This window comes from Jaculus jaculus, chromosome 2, assembly GCF_020740685.1.
Source record: "Jaculus jaculus isolate mJacJac1 chromosome 2, mJacJac1.mat.Y.cur, whole genome shotgun sequence".
NCBI classification, from domain to species: domain Eukaryota; kingdom Metazoa; phylum Chordata; class Mammalia; order Rodentia; family Dipodidae; genus Jaculus; species Jaculus jaculus.
The window spans coordinates 190,146,977-190,164,070 of NC_059103.1; the positions used below are offsets into that span (position 1 = coordinate 190,146,977).

Below are 17,094 nucleotides of genomic sequence, written 5' to 3' on the forward strand. Positions count from 1 at the left end.
CAAGTTCATTTTTAAATTGCAACATTCTTGCACACCGTAAGAAAAAACGGTTTGCAAACATTTCTGTTGTGACTATGTCTTTACCCATTTAGGCACATATAATTCTAGTATCTTAAATTTATCATTTTGAAAAACATTTAAAATTCATTACAATGATTACATTTACCCAAATGAAAACCAAGCCAAACACAATGTCCTACTTCAATTTTCATGAATGCTAAAGGGGAAGGCAGCAGGAGCCTGTGACTTCCAGGACAGCCTGGGCTAAATAAGAAGAGCAATTGCCACCTACAAAAGAGGGCTTGGGAGGGTCTAAGACCACACAAGTTCAATCTCCCCAGAAAATACATTAAAAAAACTGAGAATGCTCATAAATATCTATAATCCCAATTTATGGAGGGTAAGAACTGGAGAATCACTGGGAGAAATGGTAGCCTTGGGTTAAGGAAGAGACCTCATCTCAAGGAATTAACATGGTTGAGCAATAAAGGGTGCTACAAGCTCTCCTCTGGCCTCCTCCTGCACAAACCTGCACACACATGTATATAACACACATTACACAAAAAGGCCAGGCAGGTGGCACACACCACTAATCCCAGCACCAGAGAGGCAGAGGTGGAAGGATCCATATGCATTCAAGGCCAGCATGGGCTAGAGACCTGACCTTGGGGGAGGGAAGGAAAAGGAGGGAAAGGAAAGATTTAAAGAAAAATGTTTTACACAAAACCCTCTTGCTAATGAAATATTTAGGGCATATAAACTTATGATAAATATTATATAACTTCTTACATAATTTTATGGCTTAGCTGACTTTAGCATCAAGGCTGCATGCTCTCATATCCTGCATTTTATCTTCGAAGGTATAGATTTCTGTGTTTAACTTGCTGTGAGTGCTTTTAGCCACCAGAAAGCAAGAAAGGGGCCATGGGAGGGAATACCAGAAACATGTTTTTGTGAAATACAGAACACCATCAGCAATAAGAAAGTACAGGGAAGGAAAAATGGCAAGAATGAGGGATGGGGCTAGGGGATATGGGAAAGGTCATATAAAACTAAGGATGGGACTGGAAAGATGGCTCAGCAGTTAAGACACTTGTCTGCAAAGCCTAAGGACCCAGGTTTGACTCAAGATACACATGGAGGCTCAAGTATCTATAGATGTTTGCAGTGGCTACACACTGGTACACCCATTCTTTCTCTATCTGCTTCTTTCTCTTTCTCTCTCAAACAAAATATTTTAAAAGGGGGCTGGAGAGATGGTTTATCATTAAGGAACCAGGTTCAATTCCCCAGGACCCATGTAAGCCAGGTGCACAAAGTGGCACATACATCTGGAGCTCATTTGCAATAGCTGAAGGCCCTGGAACACCCATTCTCTCACTCTGTCTCTCTCTCTCTCTCAAATAAATAAAATAAATAAAAGTAAACACAGATCAGTAGTTTAGAAAGGGAATTTGAACAAAAGCACCCTACATGGTGAACAAAGCTGCTCGAGAGGCCATGGGTTATTGCAGATGGTATGTATATGCTAACAACAAACACACAGAAGATGAAATCAGAGAATCACTCCCATTCACAATTGCATCAAAGAAAAATTATGTGCCTTGGAATAAACCTAACCAAGGAAGTGAAGGATCTCTACAATGAAACCTTTAACACACTCAAGCGAGAAATGGCAGAAGACATTAGGAAATGGAAAGACATCCCTTGTTTCTGGATTAGAAGAATCAATATTTTGAAAATAGCAATCTTACCAAAAGCAATCTATATATTTAATGCAATCCATATCAAAATTCCAATGGCATTCTTCACAGAAATACAAAAGATAATACAAAAATTCACTTGAAAGCCAAAAAATCCCTTGAATATCTAAAACAATTTTGAGCAACAAAAATAAGGCCGGTGGTATTGCCAAACCTGATTTTAACCTATACTACAGAGCCATAATAACAAAAACAGCATGGTACTGGCACATAAACAGACATGTAGATCAATGAAACTGAATAGAGAACCAAGACATAAGTCCAGGTAGCTATAGCCACCTGATATTCAATAAAAATGCCAAAAATACTCATTGGAGAAAAGACAAAAGCAAATGGTGCTGGGAAAACTGGATATGCATCTGTAGAAGGATGAAAACAGATCCTTATCTCTCTCCATGTATAAGAATTAAGTCAAAATGGATCAAAGACCTTAATATCAGACCTGAAAACTAGGAAACTGCTAGAGGAAAAAGTAGGGGAAACCCTTCAACATGTTAGTATTGGCAAAGACTTTCTGAATGTAACCCCAATTGCTCAGGAAATAAAACCACAGATCAACTAACTGCTGGACCTCATGCAATTACAAAGCTTTTGTACAGCAAAGGGCACTGTTAAAAGAGCAAAGAGGCAACTTACAGAGTGGGAGAAATCTTTGCCAGCTATACATCTGACAGAAAATTAATATCTAGGATATACAAAGAACTTAAAAAAAAAAAAAATCAAACAACCCAATTAAAAAATGGGGTGTGGAACTAAATAAGAGAGTTCTCAAAAGAAGAAATACAGATGGCATATAAACATCTAAAAATATGTTCTACATCCCTAGTAATCAGGGAAATGCAGATTAAAATTACAATGAGATTCCATATCACTCCTGTCAGATTGACCAACATCATGAAAAAAAAAAAAAAGACCATGAATGGTGGCAAGGCAGTAACTGTTGGTGGGAATGCAATCTAGTCCAGCATTGTGAAAATCAATGTGGAGGTTCCAGAGACAGCTAAAAACAGATCTACCATATGACCTAGCTATACCACTCCTAGGGATATATCCTAAGGACTCGACTCACTACCTTAGAGATACTTGCTCAACCTTGTTTATTGCATGTTTATTGTTTATTCACAGTAGCTAGGAAACAGAACCATCCTAGATGTCCCTCAACTGATGAGTGGATAATGACGATGTGGCACATTTACACAATGGAGTACTACTAAAGCAAAATGAAGTTTTGAAATTTGCAAGAACATGGATGGTTCTGGAAAATATTATACTTAGTGAAGTAACCCAGGCCCAGAAAGCCAAACATCACATATTCTTACTCATATGTGGATCCTAGCTTCAGATGATTGGACTTCTATGTGAGAAGGAATAAAACTCAGTAACAGAGGCCAGTAAGCTACAAAGGGGATATAAAGGAAATAGAAAGTGAAGGAGGGGGGTACTTAAAACAATGGTATTATATATATGTAAGTAGAACAACAGATTAATGCCAGTGAAAAGGCCTAAGTGAGATCAGGGGAAGAGATTGAGTAAAGGAAAGGTGGAGGGAGGGCTAATCAAAATCTAAGAGGATATAAATAAGTCATATGGAAAGCTACTTTTTTGGACAATGGAATACCCAGAAGCCATAGACTGTTACAAGAAAATTTTCAGTACCAGGGATACCTTCCAGTGAGCTTTCAGCCATAACTGTAGACAATATCCCATAGTAATTCCCTCCCTCCCACCGCTTTCCCCTAATGCCCCCAAAACATTTCAGGCCATTGCCAAGGCCCTTGGTTTCCCACCAGGAATAGATGGTTAGACCCTATTGCTGAACACTCCACATACTTGGGCTGCAAGATCACTGAGAAAACCTGCTGGAGCTGAGCAGAAAACCTGCTGGAGCTGAGCTGAAAACCTCCTCCATGCAGACCACTTGACAGCAAGTTAGAAAATGCTATGCTGCATACAGTTCAATGGGAGAGAGAGAAATCACCAGAGATGGGCTGGAGAGATGGCTTAGTGGTTAAGTGCTTGCCTGTGAAGCCTAAGGACCCCAGTTCAAGGCTCGATTCCCCAGGACCCATGTTAGCCAGATGCACATGGGGCGCATGCGTCTGGAGTTCGTTTGCAGTGGCTGAAGGCCCTGGTGTGCCCATTCTCCCCCTCTCTCTGTCACTCTCAACTAAATAAATTAAAAAATGAACAAAAAAATTTTTTTTAATTAAAAAAAAAATCACCAGAGAAGATACTCAACAGTGGACACTGCAAGCCTTAAATTTGGCCTGCCAGGCCAAATGAGCTAATGGGTACAATACTGGCATGTCTGTTATAGGGGAAACCAACTGCTCTCTAACTGGACTGGAGGCCTGCTCCATAGGAGGGAATACGTCCGCGATACTGAAAACCTACAACAGGGGTAGTCATGAGCTCTAGGGCTGCAATGTCTGCTGCTGTCTGGCTAAATGTATATTTACTATGCTCACCAAACTGCACAGTAAGCACTTCTCTTAATGTTCATACCCATATATTAATGCTACTCTCACTTTTGATTAGAGAAGCTTATCTTTTCAGATGGCAGTGACCTTGGGATGACTCAGAAGGTACCATGGTGCTGGGAAGAAGTGACAGAGGAGTGCTCAGCACTGAAATATCTCCATCACAGTTTCCAAGGCTTAGAGTCCATTGAGGTGGTGGAAAGAAATTAACAGCCAAAAGAAGGGTAGGACTCCTTACAAAGTGCTCCTCCAGACACAAAATGGCCTGGATATCTAAGTCCTTACAGTAACTGACACTGCCTATACAAGACCATCATAATAGGAGGTAAAAATCATGACATTAAAATAAAAGAGAAACTGATTGAAAGGGACAGAAGATAGATGGAGAGTATAGTTTCAAAGGGGAAAATGATGGAAGGGAATTACTATGGGATATTGTCTACAACTATGGAAGTTTTCAAAAATAGTAATAATAAAAATCTCAGTGCCAGGCATGGAATAGGAGCTTATGGTCAAATAGGCCACAGAGCTCCTGAAACAGTATAGGCTATTGTCATTGCTCTTGATTGCCCACCAAAGCCAGATGGTAAATCCCTATCCCTAAATACAACACATATTTTGGTTGTACAACATAAGAGAAATGAAGCTAGAATCAAGCCTCCCCGACCGCCAGCTTTCACAGTGCTGGGAAGTGCTATAGAGACTGTTGCTAGGGGATGGGGGTAGGGTGAGGTGGCTGGAGACCATCAACAGTCTTACCCAGCTTGGATCACATGAGCTCACACAACTGACTGGTAAGACAAGATACGCCTAGTAGCGCAATAGCGGCATGCCTGTTACGGGGTAACCAGCTGCTTTCTGTTGGGATCTGAAGGTAATTACACAGAAGGGAATTCATGCTTGGTACTATAAACTTAGAAGTCCTAGCTAAGGAGGTCATAGTTCCAAGGAGAGAAGCTACTACTACTGTTCATCTAAACAGCTCTGTTGTACCCATTAAACTGCCCTCTAAATATTTATGTTTATCTCCACACACATTAATGCTACACTCTTTTTGAAGTTGGTGGTACCCAGTAGGGAGACTCAAAAGTCATCAAGAAGTTGCTGGGCGTGGTGGTGCACGCTTTTAATCCCAGCACTCCGGAGGCAGAGGTAGGAGGACTGCCATGAGTTCGAGGCCACTCTGAGACTCCACAGTGAATTCCAGGTCAGCCAGGGCTTGTCAGCATTCATCATGGCTAGGGGAGGGGCTTCATAAGACCCCCTCTCGAAGCTATTGGCAGTTAATGGTTTGCTGGGAGAAAAGTTACATTCTTCAGTGGTATAACCTATGTTGCCCATATTTCAGTAAATAACTTCAACTTATGCTCCTGCAAGCAACCCAAATTTAGTTCAGTAAGTCACAAAAACAAAACAGAACTATGGAAATATAAAGAGGATTAATTAGGAAGAAGATGTTTGGTGGAGGGGCAATACAGAAGAATATATAGGTTAACAGGATCAAAATATTTCACATGTACACATACTAAAGTCTAAAATAGGATACAAATTTTACAAAATCATATTTTCAGAATAGTAATGAGATTTACATAACTAGCAAATGAATCATGTTTTCTCTCTGAAATTTGAGAATATAGAAATTCAACTACATGAAAAAACACACATTTTAGTTCATAGGCTGGGAACAGGGCTATTATCATCAAGATGCTTTTTAAATACTTGGGAACTAGTATTCCTGGCCAATATTTTGTCTACATTTTTCTGCTTTTTAGTGGTTGTAGCTATAGGAATTTTTTTTAATCTAGAGAAGTAGTTTTCTTAATCATGGAGACACCCTCATATAATTTCATAACTTGGGAAGTTGAGAGGCAAAAGTGTCAAAAGTCCAAGTCTATGGACTGGAGAGATGGCTTAGCAGTTAAGGTGCTTGCCAGCTATGCTAAAGAATCCAGGTTCAAATCCCCAGTACCCACATAAGGCCAGATGCACAAGGTGATGCCTGTGTTTGAAGTTCATTTTCAGTGGCTAGAGGCTCTAGCTTGCCCATTCTCTCCCCACCTCCTCTCTGCCTCTTTATCTATCTTGCTCTCAAATAAATAAACAAACAAAAAAATATATTTTTAAAGTTCAAGTCTAGGGCTATAGATGGCTTACTGGTTAAGGTGCTTGCCAGTAAATCCCAAGGACACAGGTTCAATTGCCCACATAAAGCCAGATGCATAGGTACAAGTGTCTGGAGTTCATTTGCAGTGGCTAGAGGCCCTGGTACACCCATTTTCTTCTCTATATACCTCTCTTCTCCTCTCTCACATAAATAAAATATGTACAAAAGCTCAAGTCTAGCCTTTGAAACACAGTGAGTTCAGAGCCAGCCTGGGCTACATGAGCTCGATCTCAAAAACAAAAAAAGAACAACAACAAAAATAACAATTTATCCTTGATAAATTAACTTTTCCAGATATTAAATTATAGAGCCAATCCCCGCGAACCACACCACTGACTTTAAGTCCTGCTGTGTTGGCCGGCCTCACCTTTGCGAGGCAGAAGCAAGCCGCCATGCGCACTCGGTAGAAGCAGTGCTCGTGCTCTAGGGTGTCGGTGAGGGCCAGTCGCGAGGCTGGAGTGGGGAACTTTTCCAGGGCCAAAATGGACTCCTGCTGAGCGACAACATCCCTCTCGTAGCGGAGCTGGTACTGCCACATGAAATCCGCCTGCTCAAATTCCACCTTCCTCAGCACAGACATGTCTGGGTCTATCCTGATCCACAGCAAAGGCGAGTCAGCACTGAAAGAAAACACAAGTTTACCAGGTTAAGTTTTTAAAACTTACAAATTTCATGTTTAGAAAATAAAAACAAAGCACTTACCAGATTCTCCTGGAGACAGGCTATTTTATAGTAACTGATCTTTCAATGGCACTGACAATTTCTTTAAAGCACTTTATTTATTAGTCAATTGACAGAGAAGAGAGACAGTATGGGCATGACTGGGCCTCCAGCCACTGCACATGAATTCCAAATACATATGCCACTTTGTGCATCTGGCTCTACCTGGGCACTGGGGAATGAAATTTGGGCAGTCAGACTTACTAAGCAAGTGCCTTTAACCTCTGAGCCATCTCTCCAGCCCCATTAAATTTTCATGATACTTAATACATATTGACTTTCTCACACTATTAAATCAAGTCAATCTTTCTAAAAATACCTTTAAGAATAAGAAAAGCTGTAACATAGGCTACTGAACCTTTAATTTTCCATCTGAAAATATTATTCCGTACATTTTTATTTGCAGCTATGTGCTATGAAAAAGGTAATTAATAGGAAACTTTTTCATTTAACCTCTCATAGCTTAATAATGGACTATGGTATAAACATCACCCTTTAATGGAATTTTTTTAAGGCTAAGAAATAAAATCATTTATTTTACTGAATTAATATTAGCTGATACTTTACCTCTTTGAAAATGTTAGACTGATCACTATTTCACCCAACAAGCTCTAAAAGGTGTTATTTATCACAATGTTTTCTCATGTACTTCTCATGTAACAAGCAAAGCTCCAAACTCTAAATGTTCACACTTTGATCAAAAGAACACACACTATAACATTAAATTCAATACTAGGCGTTTACTATATAGGCAAGGTACTTGCCAAGGAAAAATTTAAGACCAAAGCAATACCCCAATCCCTAAACATCATCATGTCTGGACACATGAAGTTCTATTATATGTAAGGCAGTAGGAGGATCTAGACTTCAAAGCCAACCTTGTTTACATTATGAGTTGGGGTACAGTCTGGACAAACAAACAAGTACCATCCCATAAAATTTAGAATGCAAAAGAAAGGAAGGGAAGAGGGTACTTAATAGGTTGGTATTGTATATATGTAAGTACAGTGATTGAGATGGGGAACAATATGATGAAGAATGGAATTTCAAAGGGGAAAGTGTGGGGGAGGAGGTATTACCATGGGATATTTTTTATAATTATGGAAAATGTTAATAAAAATTGTGAAAATAATAAATAAATAAATAATAATTTTAAGAAAAGATCACTTATGAGGTTAAAATGTTTGCCTATGAAGCCTAATGACTAAGGCTCCATTCCTCATTACCCACATAAGCCAGATACACAAGGGAGTAAATGTGTCTAGAGTTCCTTTGCAGTGGCTAGAGGCCCTGGAGCAACCATTCTCTCTCTATCAGCCTTTTTCTTTCTCAAAAGAAATAAATAAATATTTTTAATTTAAAAAAAATTTAGAATGGTTTTCAAATTGTTTTGAAAACACAAAGGAATCTCAATGTGTCCTGTAGCCTTGTTCCAAAAACAATCAATATCACATTGGAGTCATCAGAAATATAAACTATCAGGCCCTCAAGTGAAGCAGTAAATCAGAAATTCCATTTTAGGACTATACTAGACACATGCACATGGGTTTTAAAAGCAGTACTCTCCAGAAACCACCAAGAAGAGATGGCTACTGAGGCTGTGTCCTTTCATACAGCAAGACTTCATTTCCTCTTCTTATGGCCAATAGAGACTTATATCATTTATTTATTCATTTATTCATTTATTTATTTATTTATTTATTTAAGAGAGCAAGAGAGAAAGAGGCAGAGACAGAAAATGAGCACACAAGGGCCACAGCAAACAAACTCTAGACGCATGTGCCACCTTGTGCATCTGGCTTACGTGGGTCCTAGGAAACAGAACTGAGATCCTTTGGCTTTGCAGCAAACGCCTTAACCACTAGGCCATCTCTTCAGCCCTGAGAGATTTACATTTTAAATGACTTAGGAATTTAAAATTTCTAACACAGGACTGGAGGGATGGCTCAGAGGTTAAGGCGTTTTCCTGCAATGCCAAAGGACCCAGGTTCAATTCCCCAGGACCCACGTTCACCAGATGCAGCACAAGGGGTCACACACATCTTAAGAGTTCCTTTGCAGTGGCTGGAGGCACTGGCACACCCACTCTCTCTCCCTCTTTCTCTGTCAAATAAATATTAAAATTTCTAAAACAGTGTCTAGTGACTTTAAAAGGTTCTGAAAGAACTCATTTTAAAGATAGTTACATACTTTAAGTAACTTACTCCATTGCAGAAAGGTCCATGTCAACTTCCTCCCCATTCATTAGTGGGATTTTTTTCTTCTTATTCCTATATTTAAAGAAAAAGGACAGTGAAATTTTGAGATTTCCAAATGTGAATAAAGCTAAGGAACAGCCGAAGTTCAAATAAAAAGTTTCACAGAACACTAAAAGGTATCCTAACGAAAAATATATATGAACTTAGGATGCTATGCCTTCTATTAATGTTTGTCCCCAAAACTGCTATTCTCAGTTTTGGTTAGAGAAGCTTCTTTTTGCAGTGGGTGGTAGTTATTCCAGACATGTAACAGGTCAAAGTATGAAGAATAAGTCACTATTGAATGCTCAGTCCTGGATGGGACATTTAGGGGCAGAAACAACCCAAGAGCCAGAGGATGAGCTGGTACAGGAAATACCGTCCTCTTGGTCAGACATGGCTGTTGCATTGCTGAACTCCGGGCAACTACGATTAGCTTGTCCATGACCTTCACAAAACTGGGCCCTCAGCAATCCCTTGTGGGTTGAAGAGCTAAAGCTCCAGCTCTACATGAAGAGTTACGGGCAGTTAATGGTTGCTGGGGAGAAGCATCTGGTTGAGTACTACAGCCACCAGTAAGTTGTTCATCTCCTAAAACAAGTCCCTTTATCATGCTCCTTTGAGTAACCCTAATGAAATGCACATGAGCACACACACAGAAGCAGAAAAGGGATTATGTGGGAGGAGATTAACAGGAGTTAGAAAAAGATGAAGGCATGGAAGTTGTTAATTAAAAAAAAAAAATCTTGAAAAGAAAAAGTAATAAATTAAATTTAAAAATGAAAAAGATGAAGGTAGTAGGTAGTGAACATGATCAAAGTACATTATATACATGTATGAAAATGTCAAAGAACAATATTATGTATAATGAATACAAATGGTAATAAAATGTTAAAAAATTTAGAAAAAACTTAGGATACCAACCATAAATTTATTAAATTATATAACTACAAAGATAAAAAACGTTCCAAGAGAGAAAAGCCAGTGCGATGGGTGCCTGTGGCCCAAGCACTCAGGCGGAGGCAGGAGGCTCACAGGGCCAGGGCAGCTACAAAGTCCCTGTGGTGAAGCTGCCTCAGCGTAAGAGGAGAAAAAAGATACTCACTACCACATCTGTCACTTAACTTTGGTGGACAACAGGATTTCCATTTTGGCTTATTATAGGCGGGGAGAGGTACAGTTTCATCTCTGGTTTGTAGTTAGGATTTAACGCCTACCTTCTGCTTTTAGAATGACAGGGTATATCGTGTTTAAGGCTGTTTTCTTCAATTTGCAATGTGTGATTGAAGGATCCATCTAACTCCTGCACAGTCACTTTCAGTGGGCCCTTAAAAAAACAGCATTCAAAGATAGCTTAAAAACTACCAACACATACCCTTACATGCACACACAGGTCTATGTTAAGATACAAAATAACAGCCAAAATGTGTCTACAGAAACAGAAAGACAACTGCTGTAAAAGGGTAGAACTGAGATGATGTGAGTGCTCTCAACTGTCTATTCAGAGCCCCTTTTCCTTCATTGCTTTATGTTATTTTTTTCTACTTACGTCCCTGCAAACAAATTTCGTTATAAAATTGCTAACTTACAGCTGTCCCTAAATCCTTCCTACAACGAGAGAGGGGACAGCAGAGCACAAAGCCCTTCTGGAAGCAACACTTACCACATATTTCTGAGTTCCAGGAGATGTATAATCTTGTTTTATTTCTAGCTCTAAAACATTACGTTTCCTATTAAAAGCAAAACTTCCATAAAATTTTACCACTCCACTCTGGTCTCTGCAGAATTGTAAAGGAAATCTTACATACTGAAATGAATACATTCTTTAAAATGTTACTCATTATATTAATAATCTTCAAATGTATTCCCACCAGACCAAAGCCTCAAAGCATACTACATTATATTCCAGGTGGGTAAGTATCAAAATTCTTGGAAAAATATTTCCCAGATTGAAACAAAGCTTCTGAAACACTGAGAAACTTGGGTTTTGAAAGACGTAAACCCACTCTACTAGATTATTAACATAATAGTGTTTGGAAGTGAATACAAGCTGCAATGCTCCAGGACACCACACAGTTGGGCCACCTCTACCCACACTTAAAACGTATTTTTATTTCCATTTATTAATTTATTTGAGAGAGGGGAAAGAGGCAGATAGAGAGAGAAAAGCAGCATGCGGGCACATACCAGTGGGGCATCCAGCCACTGCAAACAAACTCCAGACACAAGCGCCACCTTGTGCATCTGGCTTATGTGGGTCCGAGGAATAGAACCCAAGCCCTCTGGCTTTGCAAAGCCATCCCTCCAGCACTCTACCCACATTTAAAAGTCACCAGACCATGGCTTCTTACAAGTGATGTTATGGGTATGTCTGCTGGAATATTTACCTCACTTACCACTGAACCTATTTCTTTACTCACATACTAAAATATACTACAAAATATACCAAACTTTATAGACAAAAATAAGTGTATGTTCAATAATTAGTAAAAGCTTTAGGAGGTATGAATATTTGCATTATTTTGTTTGGGAATTATAACAGATCAACCCCTTTTAGCCCACAAATTCTTTTTACATTTTCACTTTACTCATACCTTAGGCCCTTCCCCATTTTTTGAGTGTCTATAGAAAAGGATACACCCACTGCTTTATTAGAGGCTGGATGTCTTTGCCAGAGACATTAGAAATGGATTTCAAAAACCCATATGTAGAAACCAACATCTGACTCCACATATGCGACTGGAACTTCTGAGATGACGCAGTGCTAGCCAGACTCAGCAGTTTATTGAAAACCTGTGAAGATAAAGTTTCATTCAGTAAGCACATATAACAAGGCCTACAATTATATACCATACCCACTTTGCACTATAACTTTATAGTTATTACAGAAGTCAGTAACTATACAACTGATGATATAAATTGTCCTAGTTAAGGACTACAAGCAACAGAATCTACAAATACTTAACAAGCGAGAACATAAGAATATTCTTCACATAAACATTCATGAATGCTAATTATGTATTAAACAAAGCATATTACTATCATGAATTAGAATCACAATATATACTGCCTACACTTTATTGTGCTATGAATATCACACAAAAATTAAAAATTTTAAGAAAACTCAGGCTGGGGAGATGGCTCAACGGTTAAAGACACTCTTCTGCAAAGCCCATTGGCCCAAGTTTGATTCCCCAGTACCCCATGTAAAGCCCAATGCACAAAGTGGCACATTCATCTGGAGTTTGCTTGCAGTGGCAAGAGGCCCTGGTGAGCCCATTCTCTCTTCTTCTCTAATCTCTGCTTGCAAAATAAATAAATAAATAAAATAATTCTTAAAAAATTAAGAAAACTCATTAAGAAATTAATACTTGCATGTGTTCTACATGTAATAAATCTTGTGAGTTCTTTTTCCCTTACAAGAAGAAAGAGTGGGAAAGCAGTGATGTTGAGACTGGATATGACTGCCAGCATTGCAACTAGTAACTTCATAAGTGAGAATACTAGTTAAATACCACTCTAGAGCTGGAGGGATTGCTTAGTGGTTAAGGCATTTGCCTACAAAGCCAAAGGACCCACATTCGATTCAATTCCCCAGGAACCACCAAGTCTGGAGTCATTTGCAGCAGCTGAACATCCTGGCACACCCATTCTCTATCTGCTCTTTCATTCATACATATACATACATACATACATATATATGCATGTATATAATATATATATATATTAAAGTTTTAAAAAACATATACCATCCTAAAAGTAGAGAGCTCTTCTATGAACCAACATTTTCTTTCTTTATTTTTCTGTTCTCCAATCTTTAGGGCAAACTTAAAATGCTTACTACATTGATAAAAATGTAATAGTGCTAAGGATTGAACCTAGGGCCTTATACATACTAGGCAAGCATTTTACCCCTAAACTATATACACCCCAGCTTTTAAAAAAGAGCTCATTAATTTTTCACCTGCTTCTAGGAATGCTGTTAATGTGAGGCAAAAAGCTGACATGCATACATATGAATTGGGTTGGGAATGAAATTCAATGGTTGAGTGTTTTGTCTAGTACATGCAAAGTCAGGGATGTGAGCCTCAGCATCACAATAAAAAACAAAAGAAAAAAAGACAGACACCAATATATACATCTGCACATATGGTAAATCTATCTATGCTACGATTTTCTTTCTACAACTTCATCTCCTAAAGGGTAATCACTTATACCAAACCAGCAAAAGTAGCAATAGCAAAAATAAGTATCTTTTAGATTCTATTGACTACCTGCTACTGAAAAAATTTTACAATTAAAAGCACATCCTTAATATAAATTTTGCAGACTATGAAACTGCATGAATAACACATTTTCGTATCAGCCTCGCAGTGTGGCTATATCATCAAAGTAACCATGTGCTAAGTGAGTCCAGGCAGTGTTGTACGCCTGTGCAAACACAAACAGAAAGGCCCGCAGCCAGGCCTGGTGGCACATGCCTTTCATCCCAGCAGTTGGGAGGAAGGGGTAGGAGGATCACTGTGAGTTCAAGGCCACCCTGAGACTACATAGTGAATTCCAGGTCGGCCTGAGGTAGAGGGAGACCCAACTTCTTGGGGGGGGGGGGGGGGAGGGAAGGCCCAGTTAAAGCTAGGCATTGGTGAGGCATGCCTATAATCCCACCACTCAGAAGGCTGACGTGAATTCAAGGCCAACCTGGCCTACACAGCAAGACACTGTTTCAACGAAACAAAATAAAGCATCACAGGTTACTCAGATGGCAAGCAAAAGTTAAATCCAAACCCTTATTCTACAGAACAGTACTCGGTTGCATACACACAGGTATTTCTGACCACTGTGATAACTTACTTGTAGCATAAACTCCATGCTGATCCTATTTTCAATCAATCGCATAACAAGATGAGCTTTACACTGAAACATAGTGTAGTATTCCCAGGAGAGTGTGTGTGGATGCTTTATTGAAAAGTGTAGATGAGATGCTGGACTGAAAAAAAAACAAAAAAGTAGATTCACTTTAACATTAACAAGCTTGACTATTAAATAAGCAGAGAATTTTATGGCCCCTTAAGAGCACACATCAAAAACCTCATAAACACACCTAACCAACTTATTTGTTACTAAGAAACATAAAAACAAACTTGGGCTAGAGAAATGGCTCAGTGGTTAAAGATGCTTGCTAGAAAAGCCTGATGACCTGAATTCAATTCCTCAGTACCCACATAAAGCACAAAATGGCACATGCATCTGGAGTTCATTTGCAGTGCAAGAGGCCCTGGGCCTGCTCATTCTCCCCCGACCCCTTGTCTGTCTGTCTGTCTGTCTGTCTCTCTCCTTGAAAATAATTAAAACTATTAAAATTAAACTTAACTGGGAGAAAATTATACCACATTTTGCAAAAGGAACCAAAGGAAAAATTGAATGAGAAGAAACCCCTGTCAAGCTCTAGGTGGGAAAAGAGTATTTTAGGTATTTTAATTCTCCTCTGGTCCATCAATACAGTCCAAGTCTAGTCGCTACCTCAACACTGAGGCGCACAGTAACACTCATTCAAGGTGGACCTGTATGTGGGAAAGGGACGCTTGCTCACATTTGATTTCCAGCCCTCGAGTGGGTGAGACAGGTCTGAGAGTTCAAATCTAGCTTAGGCAATTTAGTAGATCCTGTCTCAAAACAACTAAAGTAAAGGAATTAAACTTAACAACAAGAAAGATACATTAGCTAAGCACAGTGGCACATGCCTATAATCCTTTCAACTGTGAGGTAGAGGCAGCAAAGTCAGAGGTTCAAGATCACCCTCAGCTATACAATGACTTCATGGGCAAGCCTGGGCCACATGAGACCTTATCTAAAAACACAAAGAGGGCTCAGGAGATGACTCAGAGGTTAAAAAAAAGGTGCTAGCTGCACATGCCTGATGACCAGAGTTAGAATCTCCAGAACCCACATAAATCCAGACTCCAAAAGTACGTATCTGTAATTCCAACACATCTATGGCACAGCATCAGGAAACCCCAAACCTAGTGGGTCAGCCAGTCTAGCGTTGTCAACAAGATGAAAGGCATCTTGTTTCAAGCAGGGTGGAAAGTGAAGCTCAACACCCTAAAGTTGTCCTCTGACCTCCACATGCACACCACGGTAGGTGTACATACACACAAAAAATTGATTAAACATCTAAAACAAACATGTATGAAGATACTATAAGAGCCAGGCCTGGTGGCACACACCTTTAAGCACTCGGGAGGCAGAGGTAAGGAGGACTGCTATGAGTCTAGGCCACCCTGAGACTACATAGTGAATTCCAGGTCAGCCATGGCTAGAGTGATACCCTACCTTGCAAAAACAAAACAAAGGAAAAAACTAGGGAAAAATAAAGGAAACTTTCCCCTTCATATGCCTGAAATACAGACATTTCAAATGAAAACTTCAAAATCTAGAGAATGAAAAGAACAGAGTAACTATAAGAATTGAAATGTAGGGGTTGGAGAAATGGGTTAGCAGTAAAAGGTGAGAGCTTGCAAAGCTTAGTTGCCTGGGTTTCATTCCCCAGTGCCTACAAAAAGTCAGATGCCCAAAGTGGTATATGCATCTGGAGTTTGTGTGCAGTGGCAAAAGGCCCTGACGTACCCAGAAGGGGTCTTTCCTCTCTCTTTCTGTTTCCAAATAAATTAATAAAAATACTTTAAAAAATTAAATTGGGGTGGAGGGATGGCTTAGCAGCTAAGGCATTTGCCTACAAGGCCAAAGGACCAAGGTTCAATTCCCCAGGACCCATGGTAGCCAGATGTACAAGGGGGCACACGTGTCTGGAGTTCGTTTACAGTGGCTGGAGGCCCTGGCGCGCCCATTCTCTTTCTCACTCCCTCTTTCTCTGTCAATAAATAAAAACATTTAAAAAAATTAAAATACAAGAGGAAATTAGAACTTGTTGTTTTAGAAAATGACTAATTCTAATGGAAATATTACTAAGGAAGCAAATGATCCCCACAAAAAATTTTAATTTTGACATGGTGAGACCATCAGTAAGGAACCTGGGAAATTTCTCAGCAATTAACAGGCATTTGTTTGCAAAGCCTGTTACCCAGATTTAATTTCCCAGTCACCAACATAAAGTTAGACAGGCATTCAATTGCAGCTCCAAGAGACCCTGGTACTGTCATACACATACACACATGTAAAAATAAATAAGTATTCTTTGTTGGACTATAATTATTTATCATCAGCAAGAGAAAATTACAGTCCAACAAAGAATACTTATGACATACCTGAACATTTTACTTGTTCATAATTTTTCATTATTCCAAAATGTATGCTATCTTTTTACACATGTACGTGATAAATGTATAAAAGCAGAATTTCTCTACTAAGTATTTCAATATGCTTATTTACTTATTTGAGAAGAAGAGAGGGGGAGGGAGAGAATGGGTGCTCCAGGGCCTCCAGCCACTGCGAACAAACTCCAGACGTGTGCACCTCCTTGTGCATCTGGCTTATGTGGGTCCTGGGGAGTCAAACCTGGATCCTTTGGCTTTGTAGACAAGTGCCTTCCCCACTAAGCCATCTCTCCAGGCCTAAAAAATATTTGTAAGTATTTTATTTATTTACTTAGTTGAGAGTGAGAAAGAGAGAGACAGAGAAGCAGATAGAAAGAACGGGCGCAGCATGGCCTGCCACTGCAGATGCACTCCAGACACATGCACCATCGTGGGCATCTGACTTATGTGGGTCCT

At 39.4% G+C, this 17,094-nt stretch overlaps 1 protein-coding gene across 1 annotated transcript in view; it reads right to left on the bottom strand.

The window, feature by feature from the left end:
• The window catches only part of Taf2 (TATA-box binding protein associated factor 2), a 108,602-nt gene that overhangs the window by 55,263 nt on the left and 36,245 nt on the right, over positions 1-17,094 (bottom strand). The window contains exons 11-16 of the mRNA XM_045144174.1: positions 14,216-14,351; positions 12,003-12,157; positions 11,028-11,142; positions 10,582-10,691; positions 9,332-9,397; positions 6,775-7,027 (exon numbers count right to left, since the gene is read on the bottom strand). Of these exons, the coding sequence (XP_045000109.1) occupies positions 6,775-7,027; positions 9,332-9,397; positions 10,582-10,691; positions 11,028-11,142; positions 12,003-12,157; positions 14,216-14,351 (835 nt within the window). The remainder of the gene's footprint in view (positions 1-6,774; positions 7,028-9,331; positions 9,398-10,581; positions 10,692-11,027; positions 11,143-12,002; positions 12,158-14,215; positions 14,352-17,094) is intronic.